The sequence below is a fragment of the Procambarus clarkii genome, chromosome 15 (genome assembly GCF_040958095.1).
Source record: "Procambarus clarkii isolate CNS0578487 chromosome 15, FALCON_Pclarkii_2.0, whole genome shotgun sequence".
In the NCBI taxonomy this organism is placed as follows: domain Eukaryota; kingdom Metazoa; phylum Arthropoda; class Malacostraca; order Decapoda; family Cambaridae; genus Procambarus; species Procambarus clarkii.
The window spans coordinates 11587760-11600904 of record NC_091164.1 but is presented as its reverse complement, the minus strand read 5'-3'; the positions used below and the strand labels follow the sequence as shown (position 1 = coordinate 11600904).

General features: G+C 43.1%; 1 protein-coding gene across 4 annotated transcripts in view; it reads left to right on the top strand.

The window, feature by feature from the left end:
* The first annotated feature begins 4761 nt into the window (after nt 1-4761).
* Nucleotides 4762-13145, top strand: part of LOC123747696 (uncharacterized) — a 31243-nt gene continuing 22859 nt past the window's right edge. For 2 of the 4 annotated variants that reach the window (XM_045729913.2, XM_045729910.2), the window contains exons 1-4: nt 4762-4989; nt 7256-7330; nt 7630-7857; nt 8345-8869. In XM_045729913.2, coding sequence (XP_045585869.1) covers nt 7262-7330; nt 7630-7857; nt 8345-8869 — 822 coding nt within the window. In that variant the 5' untranslated portion in view covers nt 4762-4989; nt 7256-7261. Of the gene's footprint in view, nt 4990-7240; nt 7331-7629; nt 7858-8344; nt 8870-13145 lie in introns of all 4 variants that reach the window. The other 2 variants (XM_045729912.2, XM_045729911.2) reach the window with 2 other exon arrangements.

Below are 13145 nucleotides of genomic sequence, written 5' to 3'. Positions count from 1 at the left end.
GGAACGTTGCCAACACCCTCGCCACAGCTATGATTTTCATCGCGTCCATCTCTGCATTTTCATCTACTACGGCTTGCTGCTCCACGATCGTTACTCACTCATCTGACAGCCTCATCAAAGATTACATCATGTTGGATCTACAGCTTGTCCTGCCGACTCTCCGTCGCTGCCAGGGCACTGCTTGTCCTACGTCCACGACAACTGCTCTGTCATCAGATTCATCTACACGTTCACTGCATTTTGATACTCGGCCGACTCAAGCCCTTTGCGCAGTACAGGACTTACAGCTTGCGTTTCCGACACTTCGTCGCCTTCAGGACAATTCAACTCTAGATGTGATTACCTCGTTGTCCTAACTACGTGCCTACATTACCTCCTAATGTCCTGGTGCCCGAGCTGGTGCCATCCGCCCCGGATCTAAATGCTCCACCAACGACCCAAGGATGCAACAATTATGCACATTCTTCTCTCCTGCTACACCGAGCTTGTCCACACACTGCCTACATCTTTTGGTACCAGACTACAATTTCCACAGTCAACAATGTAGTACTCGGCGTGTACAGTCCTAATCAACCCAAGACGCTTCAGCTTCGACACAGAGCAGACAGCAGACTACGACCGCATGGAGCCGCCACGCTCTCGCTCCCCGAGTTCAGACACTCACAATTCTCAATCGAGCCGCCACGCTCTCCCACATAGAGCTCCACGACTCCGGCCTCACTCAGCTCTCTGCTCCAGGCTTCGTCTCAACGTCTGCGACACTGCTAAATCCAGAGATACATCCGCCGACTACGCAGTTCACTTTTCGACCACAGTTACCAGCAGCACCGCCACCTACGACAACGGACGATCCTGTACGACCTCCCACCCTACAACCCCAGTTACCAGCCGCACCACAACCTGATCCTACGACGACGGACGATCCTGTGCGACCTCCCACCCTACGACCCCAGTTAGATGACATGAGCGAAGAGGAGGAAGTTAACTTTGATGGTTATGTAACGCGAGCAGGGCGTACAATTCACCGACCAGCTAAGTTCCTTGATCAAGTATTTTTCCTTTCATCCCCTGGGAGGGGGAGTTCTGTAGCGAGTAGATTATCCCAATAATATACTCGCTCCAAATGCTTTGTTTGGAGATGATGTTTGGAGCTCTCTGTCAACCTTTGGAGATGAATGAGGTGAGGCGTTGCCCGGGCAACACGGTGAGGTGTTGCCCGAGCATATAAGCAGCAGAATAGCAAACATTAACCATTCGGACACCATCTGGTCACCATTTGGTCCGGGAGACATCTCCCGTCACGCAGGGTGCATTCGCACCTCCACAGATCTCCAGTATCAGCTCCTGATACTGGTAATGGCTTAAAATGGCCACCACTTACGGGCTATTTATGCCCGTGCCACCTTTTGGGTGGCTTCATCTTCATCTTAACACATTCACAAGGGAGACATCTCCAGTCATGCAGGGTGCATTCGCACCTCCACAGATCTCCAGTATCAGCTCTTGATACTGGTAATGGCTTAAAATGGCCACCACTTACGGGCTATTCATGCCCGTGCCACCTCTTGGGTGGCTTAATCTTCATCAATCAATCAATCGTGTTTGACCACCATCTGGTCACCACTTGGTCCGGGAGACATCTCCCGTCACGCAGGGTGCAGTCGCGCCTCCACAGATCTCCAGTATCAGCTCTTGATACTGGTAATGGCTCAAAAGAGCCACCACTTACGGGCTATTCATGCCCGTGCCACCTCTTGGGTGGCTTAATCTTCATCAATCAATCAATCAAACATTAACCAGAGTCTACTTTCAAGTGTGGTCTAGAGCAGACACTTGCGAGATACTGTACCGACGCTCAGTGCGCTCAACTCACACCAAAGTATCACCTGTGTACTTCTGTATATTCGACCAAATATATATATAGTATCTTAGTGTCTGTGTTTATTTGTCACCATACTTTACGTAACAATAGAACCGTTACAAAATATTCTGTGGTAAGTCAAGGAATAAGAGTGGTTTCCGGGAGTAGGTACAGTATGTATTGTCCATAACAAACTGATTGGAGAAGAGACATTTTAATTTATGTAGGTAATTGCGTAGGAAAATGCAGACGTCAGACTGTTACTACCCTGGATCCAGTATTGCACTGTGTCAGATGAATCCAGGATCGTTGGCATTTGTTTACATATGATGTAGGGACCCTTCACCTATATATGTACAGTATTTTAGCGTGCTCTATTCAGATAATAATTATAATTTAACATTTATTTTGTCGGGGAACAGGAAGCCAGTTTAGTTCATTTATTATGCACCCCATACCCATCTTGTGGGCGGTAGTGGAAAGGGTTACAGAGGCACATAATGGGCTCAGGGACTGAACCTCACATTTTATTAAGCTAAGCAAGTTACAATCTTGATGAGCTAGTTACAAAATTCAATATAAGTCGTCACATCAACAATGGGTTCGAGATCGACCACAAGTACAGGTTCTAAATTAAGCAACTGGGAGTGTTCATACATGGTAGACTTATATCGAGGTCCCCCCCTCCCAAGGCCGAATTATTGACCCCGCTCAGGATGCAACCCTACAAAAAGCCGATTAATTACTGAGTACCTACTCACTGCTAGATGAACAGAGGCATTAGGTGAAAGGAAATGTAACCAACTATTTCTGTCCCGCCCGGGATTCGAACCCAGAATTCTTGATTATGCTTCGAAAACGAACCTGGAACTCTACTGTATTACTGGAACCCGACTGCACTACCGGGAGATAGTTAAAACACGTCTCTGCTTACATTCTATGCCCAAAAATAATGTTGTAATTCATATTAGTTTCCCTGCAGTCCCCGTGGCGTAGTGGGAAGACACTCGTCTGGCGTTTCGTGAGCTCTTAGACCTGTGTTCGTATCCTGGCCGGGGAGGATTTACTTGACGCCAATCCTTAACTGTAGCCTCTGTTTACACGACAGTAAAATGGGTATCTGGTTGTTAAACGATTTGGCGGGTCGTTTTCCGTGGCATATTAGGATTAAGAACTTACCCGAAACTCTATGCGTGCTAGTGGCTGTACAACAGGTCGCACTGCAGTAGCCTGTAGAATATACAAAGACAACATGTACACAGACTACAAGTGTGAGACTCAATAACTGGTTTAGCTCCACACATGTAGAATTAGCTGCACTACAACTGGCCACTAACGCACTGAAGAACAGTGGAGGAGTAATTTTCTCTGATTCAAAGTCAGCTCTTCAGGCCCTTAAAATCTCAACATGCAAAATAGACACTAGGAATGTTGTAAAATCCATTATAAACAACATTATTAATGCAAAGAGCAAGAGTTTCAGAGTCTCATTTGTATGAATACCATCTCACATAGGTATCGTCCAGCATGACGACACATGCAGCTAAAACTGCATATGATAAGCCTGAAGTTGAGTTGGATATGGGTATTCCAATTTCTGTCGTAAAAGCCGCAATATTTCAGGAAATTAGGGAAGACAGAAGAGCAGTCACTAGCACACAAAATGCCAGAAAGCACAAGTGTAAAGAGCTATGACATGTTTAGAACGGAGAATTGTATGTACGGGCAGCATAAAACATCAACTAGACAGTGTGACATTGTAATTGCCAGAATTAGGCTGGGATATTGGTATCTATGGCAGGTGGCTGCAGGTAATGAATCTCCCAATGGTGAACATTCCAATTGTAAACTATGTGAACAAGAGCTGGGACACTCCCCAACACTATATCTGTGATTGCCCTGTTATAAGTGACTTCGGACCTAATGGTATGAGGTACTTTGAGTTCTGTAATTACTTTATACACTCAGGAATATTGGAAGATATTCTTATGCTGTACCCAGATTTTGCTAGTGGGGGCTAATAGATCAGCCTTACATTTTATGTTCTCACCTGATTTTTAGTCATAGTTGATTTGTTTTTGTATTGAGGCTGGTCTTTTCTTCCCCTGATTCCATGTATGACTAACCATCCTGTGAGATGGGAATAATAGTTGAACCTATAGCTAGTTCTTGATCTACACTGTGTAATATCTCCTATAGGATAGGGTAGCAGCACATTACTGTGTATACCTAATTTTGCTCATTAAAAAAATGAATGTAAGAACTCCTGTATATATAAATAAATACAAATAATTCATAATAATAATATTATTATATTGTATTAACACATACTTTTCTAATTTAAAAAAAAAATATATATAATAATGCAATGTAGCAATTCCAAAAAGTTATTTAAATTAGGAAGGTAACTTAGATTTTTATTGAGGAAGTGTGTAACAAGGTCATTTTGAATATGGATCGCTGGTAGGAATAGGCTCTGGAGGCGTTCGCTGCTGGTGTTGCTCTGAAGGACATCAACAACACGGATATCAACAAACGTCACATGGGTCAAAGAAAATGGGATATTCAAGAATTTTGATATTATGGTTTTCCTATTTCAATTTTTGTGACCCTTTTGCCACCGATTGTAAAATAGTTGGTAGTAGTGAAATTCTCGATATTATGGTTTGGTTTCTATTAGAGTTCGTTAGTGATTATTCTTGAACGGTACTTTAAACATGCCGCTAATACCATGCAGGTACAACATTTGTATCTGTATTGCAATCTAAATATAGATGTAACAGATTTTGTTTAATTCACAGCATAATATAATTCATAATATATGCATGAATCCATTACACTTAAATTAGTTTAAAGATCACTGTTATTATTATTATTTTGTTTTGCAAGGTGTATGGACATCGCCATCTTGTTATTGTAGAGTAGAGTTGCAGAAGGAGGCGTGAACCGCTGAATAATGTCTGCTGCTCCTGGCATTGACCAGTTGATGTCTTAAGGCAGCTGGATCACTCAGTAGCACTGCTTTCCGTGTCCTCATCTTGCTCCCAAGTTGCTACTCTCTTCAGTAACGGGGTAATCAAGTCTTCCCCAGAGGGCTATTTTCGGACCTGTTTATCGCCGTTTAGGAGGTAATTGGCATGCCAGGAGTTATAATTTGGGCGATGTTGAGGGGAGGTGTGGGTGTAGGTCCCTGGTCGAGGCATGGCATTAAACCACCCTGGACATCAATCATAAGCAGAACATTGTCATGTTTAGAATGAACATTTATTCATCCTAAACATAACCTCACTCCACACATTCTCTTGTGCCATCTACATTTACAAAACCCTGTTCTTAAATGCAAACCCTGCCTTGAAACTCTCCCTGGACAGATGTAATAGGACGCATTATCACCACACCAGAAATAAATATCTCTTTGATATCCCCAGAGTCAAACTTAATCTGCGTAAACACTATACAAATAAAGGGACCTAGTCTGTGGAATTTACTCCCTAATGAATTGAAAAGCTGTCCATCTTTTGCCTCAATCAAAAACAAAAAGTACCTAATTTCATCTTCATAGTTTCCTACCTTGTGCTGTAACATTGTATTGTATTTAGTGCTACCCAATCTCCCAATCTTTGTGTATCTAATCCAAACAACTTTACCATTGTGATCATTGCTGTCTTCTTATATGTGCTATCAATGTGCTTTATTGTGCCTATTAATCTTTGTCAACTTATCAATCAAGCTGTCAGTGCTATCAATCAGAGCTATCAATGTGCTTTAATATACATACTAATCTCTCACAATTTTTTCCTACAATGTACCTGTTAACATTCTATAAATTTTGTTAGAATTTACCTACTTAATATTATCTGTTAGTTAGATTAACTCCTGCACTGCACACCTATTTTTGTCAAAAATTTCATGGTGCAGTTAAGGGTATAATTTTGTTGTTTTTATAAACGTTCAGCTAATGTTATTTTTAAAATGTTTCTAAACTCAATCATTTTCATTTCAAATCACAAACAGCAATGAAAACATTAAAAAAAACTTATAATATGGCCTAATTAAAAAAAAATCACACAACCCTCAGAGCGACATTTGTTGCTTGGTGCAATGCAGTGGTTAAGGACCTGCCCGAAGTGCTGTGCGTACTAGTGACTTTACAAGAATGTAAACACAATGCTATGTACTCTCTCAAACCCAATGTACCTTCTTGTATATATATAAATAAATAAATAACATTACACATCATGGCATCAATCAACACCTCCACAGCGGATATTATTTAATGAATTTATCAGTGGCTTTATCACTGATATCGTCACAAAGCTGTAAGAAAGTGTTGTGTATTTTTGTAAATTAAAACGTATTTCTTATTTTAAGAATACACAAATTTATTCTATTATAAAATGCTTGATAATGTGAAAATGTGACCCCCGTACTATCAGGATGGGGGGGGGGGCTCCTCTCACTTAATGCATCTGTTCACCTAGAAGTAAATAGGTACCCAGGAGTTAGCTTGTTGTGGGGTTGCATCCTGGGGAGGATCAATAATTTAACCTTTAGTGGGGATCTCGCTATATGCTTGAGATAAGATCAGATAAGATGTTTCTTTAGATAAAGGTACCTACTGTACATTGAAAATGAGTTACAAATATAATGTTGGATTTATAGATAGAGCTAGTACATACAATGCCTGAAGCCACTAATACGCACATCGTTTCAGGCAAGTTGAGGGAAAAAAACGTAGACTTAAACTTAATACTAATTGAGATCAAAAGCATAAATTAAATTGAAAAAATTTAAAATAAAAAAGAATGGTACTAATTACATGATGGATGGAACAGCAAAAGAAATTTTAACTAAAAAAACAGATCACAATTTTCTTTTAAGTTTATACATGGCAGGTATCAGCAGTTAAAAAAGTTTGTCAATAATCAATATTGTTTGAAAATAGCAAGACATAGGTTGACATTTAGGAGGCAAGGTAGGTTACATGGAGTTTATTAGGGAGTACTTAGTTTTTCTCTTAAATTGGTTTTCTAATTGGTTGTTAACATGTATATATACACTGGCTGCCTGTCCCCCAACAAAATTAATTATGTGAAGTAATAATGTGCAGTGTACAATAGTTTGGGGCTTGGTTGTAAAATTATTGGTGAATTGTTTTTAGTTAAAACATTGTGAATAACTTTAAAGGTTCTGGCACTTACTCCGAAGCTTAATACCAACTCTTATAATCCTGGTCTCGACAGTTTTGATATAACTAAATGTTTCCAAATTTGATGATTTTTTGTTTAAATCACAAAGCGAGATAAATATTCTTCAGCGTATATTAAAATGTGAATTATTATATCAATACCCAAATGTAATTTGCTCACGTTGATGCAGTTGCTCTTATTTCAGGTAGCAATGGCTGCAGTTAGCAGTGAGCAGCAACTTCGCTTCCGTTGGAATGATCACATGCAACATGTGTCTAAGGTAAAGTGCAACGTACCAAATTTGTTAAAGTTAGATAAATGTGTAGTCTATTGGACTGATTAAATACTAGTTCCAGTTACTCTTTATTAAAAGTATTTGGAATGTTTCCTACATATATAAGAATATATATTTAAAAAATATAAGTAAGTCTTCTCACATAATTTTCATTATGACAGTGGTCATAATAATGCCTCCTCAGTTTCCTTCATAAATTATTATACTTTTCATGGACCTTATATGAGATGCACTATACTAGTAATATGGTCTCTCACACACACACAATCATATTCTTCCTACAGGTCCTTATACTGCAGAGATTAGAGGAACAGTTTTGTGATGTGACATTGGTTTCTGAAGATGGTTTTGTTATGAAAGCCCATCAGGCTATCCTGGCATCCACCTCGGCATATTTTCAGCGGGTTCTTTCAGAAGTGACATCGGATCAGTATCCAATGATAGTGCTGCGAGGAGCTAATTTCCGTGAAGTTAGTTGTTTACTGGACTACATGTACCAGGGAAATACACAGGTGAGTATTTTTACTACCGTACATAAAGTTAAATCACCAGAAAGTGAGTTCGTCACTCCATTACCTTAAAATGATTTTCATAGTTTGCCTTGTTAACTAATTTCCTCGCAAATTTGTTTTACAGCACTTAAGCTTTCTGGGATTTTCTCTCGGTTTTGGGTTGATCTTTGATCCTAAGTTCCTTTCTCCTTGTTGAGAGTGCCAGACTCTCGTCATGACTCCCAGTTGGCAAGGGTGGATTTCGGTGGCCTGGGGCATCTTCCTAAGGCTTAGCTGGGCCAGCATTCATCTCGGGTCACTGCCAAGGGCCTCCACCAAAATAAGGATTTGCTTGCATTTTTTGCATCATTTTTTATTGGATGATGATGTTATTCTTTCACTGTATTACCGAATACTGTATTTCTTTTTAGTTAATTCCTTCCCACCCCATGAAAGTAGGAAATATATATATATATGCATACTGATATTTTTTTCTTTTCCTCTGTAGGTGGATCACAGCTTAATGGAGAGAGTATTGGAAGTAGCAGATATGTTAGAAGTGAAAGGTTTATCAAGAATACGGTCCAATATCTCTATAAAAAAGTTCATGGGTCCTGCTGCATCTCCAGATAACTCGAATGCTCCCTCATTAAATATGCCTTGCACAGATAACCCAAGAGGAAGCTCTAGATCCCCTGAGGAACAGTTCTACTGTGGAAACCAAACTGATAACAGAACCACAGATACAGAAAGTGCAGAAATGAGGTTAACAAGTAATACGTGTGAGATCAGGAGTGCTAGAGAAACCCCACACCTACCAGGAGATGGACCACATATAACACATACACAGCCTCAGCCACATAACTCTCATCATGAAGCAGAACCTCAGGACGATGATGACGTAACTCAGACATCTGGCATTGATCTGTCAATGGCTAAAAATGAGCCGTGGTCACCAAGGGAGGGGGAGGCTTTAGCTGCTCAAAAAGAAGACACTGATGGTGATGAATCTTCTTCAAAGAAGAGAAAGCACGTAAGATTGATGGTTTAACTTGTTGATTTTAGAATGTTCAGTAAGTACCAGTCCTCCAGGCACTACCTTCTGGCAAATCATCACAGCTCTCAACCTGATCGTCTCAAATTTTCATTAAATTTGGTAGATGCTATCCTATCATGATGATGCTCTTCAAAGAGCTTAATATGCAATGGTAGGATGCTAGTGTACATGAATTAACATATGCAAAATGTTTCCTTCTGTGAGGCATGATATTCATACAGCTGTGTTGCCAATGTGATACAAAATATAAATTTTGCTTACAAACTCGACAAAAAACAACATAATTTTGGCTTCTAATTGAGGTAGACTCTTCATGTTGGGCTTATTCTGTAGCTAAGGAAATAGTTTTATTCAAAAGTTTTAGATTAAATATTGAATTTTTCAATCTCAAGATCACATGTGACCTTTGACCTTGAATATATTAAAACGTGCATCTTTAATTATTTTTTTTTGGGGGGGGGGAGGGGGAGGAAATAGTAGTTTTACCTCCTTGGTAAAAGTTTCATTTTTGGATGACTTTGAGAACAAAGAGTAACAAAATATAATAATATACAAGAATGTAACAACTCTTGTATATATCTCAAAAAAAAAAAAAAAATAATAAAAAAAATAAAGAATAGGTGTATAGTAATAAAACACTTGCACCAAACATGGAAAAAACTTTTCAAACTTGGTACTCCACAAAGTTAATTTTGGGATTCTAGCTGAGTGGCACTTCTTTGTTATATCTCATGTTATGGAATGTGTGTGAACTGTAAAGAGGTTAGCAGCTAGGCCAAGTTTACAATATATCTATACTGACCCAGTTATGACTCCAGGACAGTTGCTTAACAAGGCAAAAGAATATTATGAATATGAACTTTACATGTGTGTGTCAACAAGAAATAATTGAGAATGAGAAGTTGCTACACACAGGACATGAAGCTAGGCCAGTACCTGAAACTTAAACATTTTATGCTCTCATACTAGGAGCAAGTAATTGGATGAATAAAAACTAAGTTTTCTACAGAAACAACTCATGAAGTGCAGCAAACAAATATCTCGCATGAAACATTGTCCTTGAAAGAAATAAAAGGTTTTGTGACTTGCATCTATAATGATACCTGGTGGTTAGGTATCATGAATGTGAACGCAAAATCACAGGAGGTTTTGATCAGTTTCCTACACCCCAATGTCTTATCTCCATCATATGTGCATCCTCACTAGCCAGATATATTGAGTATTTTGATAAAACAAGTTCTCACTGAGGTTGATACACATACTGCAACTATACGAACTTTTATTTAACCATTGTGCTGCTCGCCTTCCAGATATGGCAAACCCCCCCCCCCCCCCTGGTGCAGGAAATAAATTCTCAGGAAAAAATTCTTATTGTTTTTGAAAATGTTAAATACCCTTCCCTGATCACAGATATGTAAAAAAAAAAAATGAAATTGTACTTACTTTGACCGCAATAGGGTCCGGAAAATGGCGTGTGACGTCACGATTTGGTGGTCACCCCCCCCTCCCCGCTCAGCTCGTTGTCGCCGTGTGGGGGCTTAGTGGGCGGCTGCCGGAGTGTGATGCTCCTTGGGACAGTCCTCTGTCCTTTTCTAGCCTTGTGCTCCTGCTGCCGTCCTCTCCAATTTTGCTGGGCATCTTTTCCTTTTCCTTCTGTTTCGTTTTTCTCCCCCCTCTTCTCCTATCTGCTTGCCGTTTCCTGCCGACCTTTTGCTCGTTCTGGTTCTTCCCTTGGACTTCTTCTATTTTGACGCCCGGGTGCTTGAGGAGGCATACTCTTGCACCCGTAGAACTGCAGTACCCAACGTCGAGAGCGAGGGGAACCTTTTATTGTCAATCCCCACTTCGTCACTGAACCCGATCTCGACGGACTGTCGGTTTCTTAAGGTGGCGTTTGTGGGGCGTATACTCACGACGCACCCCTAGGAGGCCCCGACAAGATCGGCGATAGCTTCTTGTTGGGTGTCCTGCCTCTAATTGTGGCTCCATGGTGGGTGTGGGGGCACATTCGTGAATGAATTCTTCTTTTCGTCAAGATGATAACCCCTGTTTCGGCTTCTTCTGGTTTACCTTCTCAGGCTCGTGGGGTGGGCGACCAAGCCCCCGAGTCGGTCCGTATTGGAAGACCGGGCTCTGTAGCCTCCGCTGCATTGGGCCCCGACCTTGCTCCTCCTTTGGCCTCTCTGACTCCTTCCCCTGGCTCCCCTCCCTCCTCTGTGGTTGGGTCGAGCCCCAAGCCCCCAGTGGTGACTACCTCGTCCCCTGACGCGGCTCCTTCTCTCATTGTAACTACTGCGCCTTTTAACCCCTCTCTCTCTGGGGGTTCTCACCGCCGTCCTCGTCACGGCCGCCCTCGCTCGATTCCTTCCAGTTCTGCTACCTATCAAGCCTTGTTTGGTCCCGCTTCGTGGGCCAAATATTTTGATCTCCTCCCTCTTGATTCTGCGCCTCCTGACGATTTCTCCCTCCATCGACATCTCATTGATTCCGTGGATGCCTCCATTACTTTCAACCCCACTCGTCTCGGTACACGTGTCGTTGCTGCTCCTTCTCAGGATGCTGCTTCCCGCTTGGCTGCCTTATCCTGCCTTGGCGAGACCCCCGTTCGGGTCTCGAAGAACGCTCAGTTGAATGCCAGTGTTGGCACTATTTTGCTCCCGCCCCATGTTGCGACCGGTGTTCGGGACCTGCGCGACTGCCACGACGATATTCGACATATCCTCGCTGCCCAGGGCCATTCTATTCTCCAGGTGGACACGTTTACTTGTCCCCCTCGTGGTAGTCGCCGTCAACCCCTCCGGGTTGTGAAGATTACCTTTGATGGTAGGACCCTTCCACCCTCTCATTCTTGCTGGTGCCAGGTGCTCTGTCCAGGAGTACATTCCTTCTCCTCGGCTCTGCAACAAGTGCTGGAGGTTTGGGCATGGTGCCCTCCGCTGCTCCGGGACTGTCTCTCTCTGTCCTTTGTGTGGTGGCGAAGGTCACTCTAAGTCGGAGTGCGCTTCTCCCCAGGCTCGTTGCCTCAACTGCGGTGAGGCCCATCCTACCTTCTCCCGTGCGTGTGTCCATTACAAGCTTGAGGCAGCCGTCCTCAACTTGAAGCACCGGGAACGTTTATCTTTAACTGAGGCGAGGCGCCAGGTTCGCCGGCTCCCGCCTTATGCTAATATCTCTTATGCTCGCGTGTTGCGCTCTTCCTCTCCTCGTCCTTCCCGCCTTCCTCAGACTCACAACCGTTTCCGGGCCTTGGACCCTGATGCGCCCACTGCCCCCTCCTCTGTCCCTTTGGGTTCTCTCCCGAAGGATCCTCCTCCTGGTCCTCTGTCTGGGGTTCCCCTTCCTTCTACCCGGTCTGTCGTGTCTTCTGTGTCTTCTTCCTCGTCCCCCTCCGATCCTCCTTCCCATCCTCTTCCTCCATCTATCGGCTCTCCCCACCGCCTGTCGGTGCGGGCGGATGTCCATCGCTCTCCTAACGGCCGTCGTGTGTGCTCTCGTTCGGCTTCTCCTGTTGAGACACTGGAATCCGTTGCCCGGTACGTAGTTGCTGGGACACCGGTCTCTTTAAGTCAGAAGCGTAAGCCTGGCTCCTCTCCTTCCTCTTCCCCAGCGGGTAAGAAGGCTTCGCTTTCTTCCTCAGCTCCTCCTTCTGGCTCTGTTGCTCCTTCCCCTCCCGTTTCAGTGCTTGCGCCCCCTGTTCCGGCTATGGAGGTTTCTTTGGCCCCTGCTTCCCTTTCGGTTGCTGCTCTTGCTGGGGTGCGCTCCCCTCTTTCTACTCCCCCTCTTCCTGCTGCTGTCCTTGACTGCTCCTCTCCGTTGTCTCCTCCTCCTCCGGACCCTGCCCGCCCACCTCTGATCTGTTCTCCCGTTTCCTTCCCTCCGTCTTTGCTCAGTTTACCCATGCCCCCTAACCCTGACTTTGCTGACCCTGATCCCGACCCTGATATTCTTTAACGTGCTCTGTTGCTCTTTCGCCTTTGTTTCTTCCTTGTTCTCTGTTTTTGTCCTTTCTCTTCTCGTCGTTGTCCATTCTTCAATGGAACGTTCGAGGTTATTACGCCAATTTCCTCGAACTCCAACTTCTGATTTCGCGGTTTTCGCCCCTTTGTGTCTGTCTCCAGGAGCCAGTGCTTGGTGCTCGTCCTGGTCGTTTTCGTGGCTATTCCTTTCTCTCCCCCCCCCCCCCCCAGCCATTGCTGGGGCTTCTAATTCTTCTGCTCTCTTGATTCGGGCTGATGTTCCCTTTGTTCCTTTA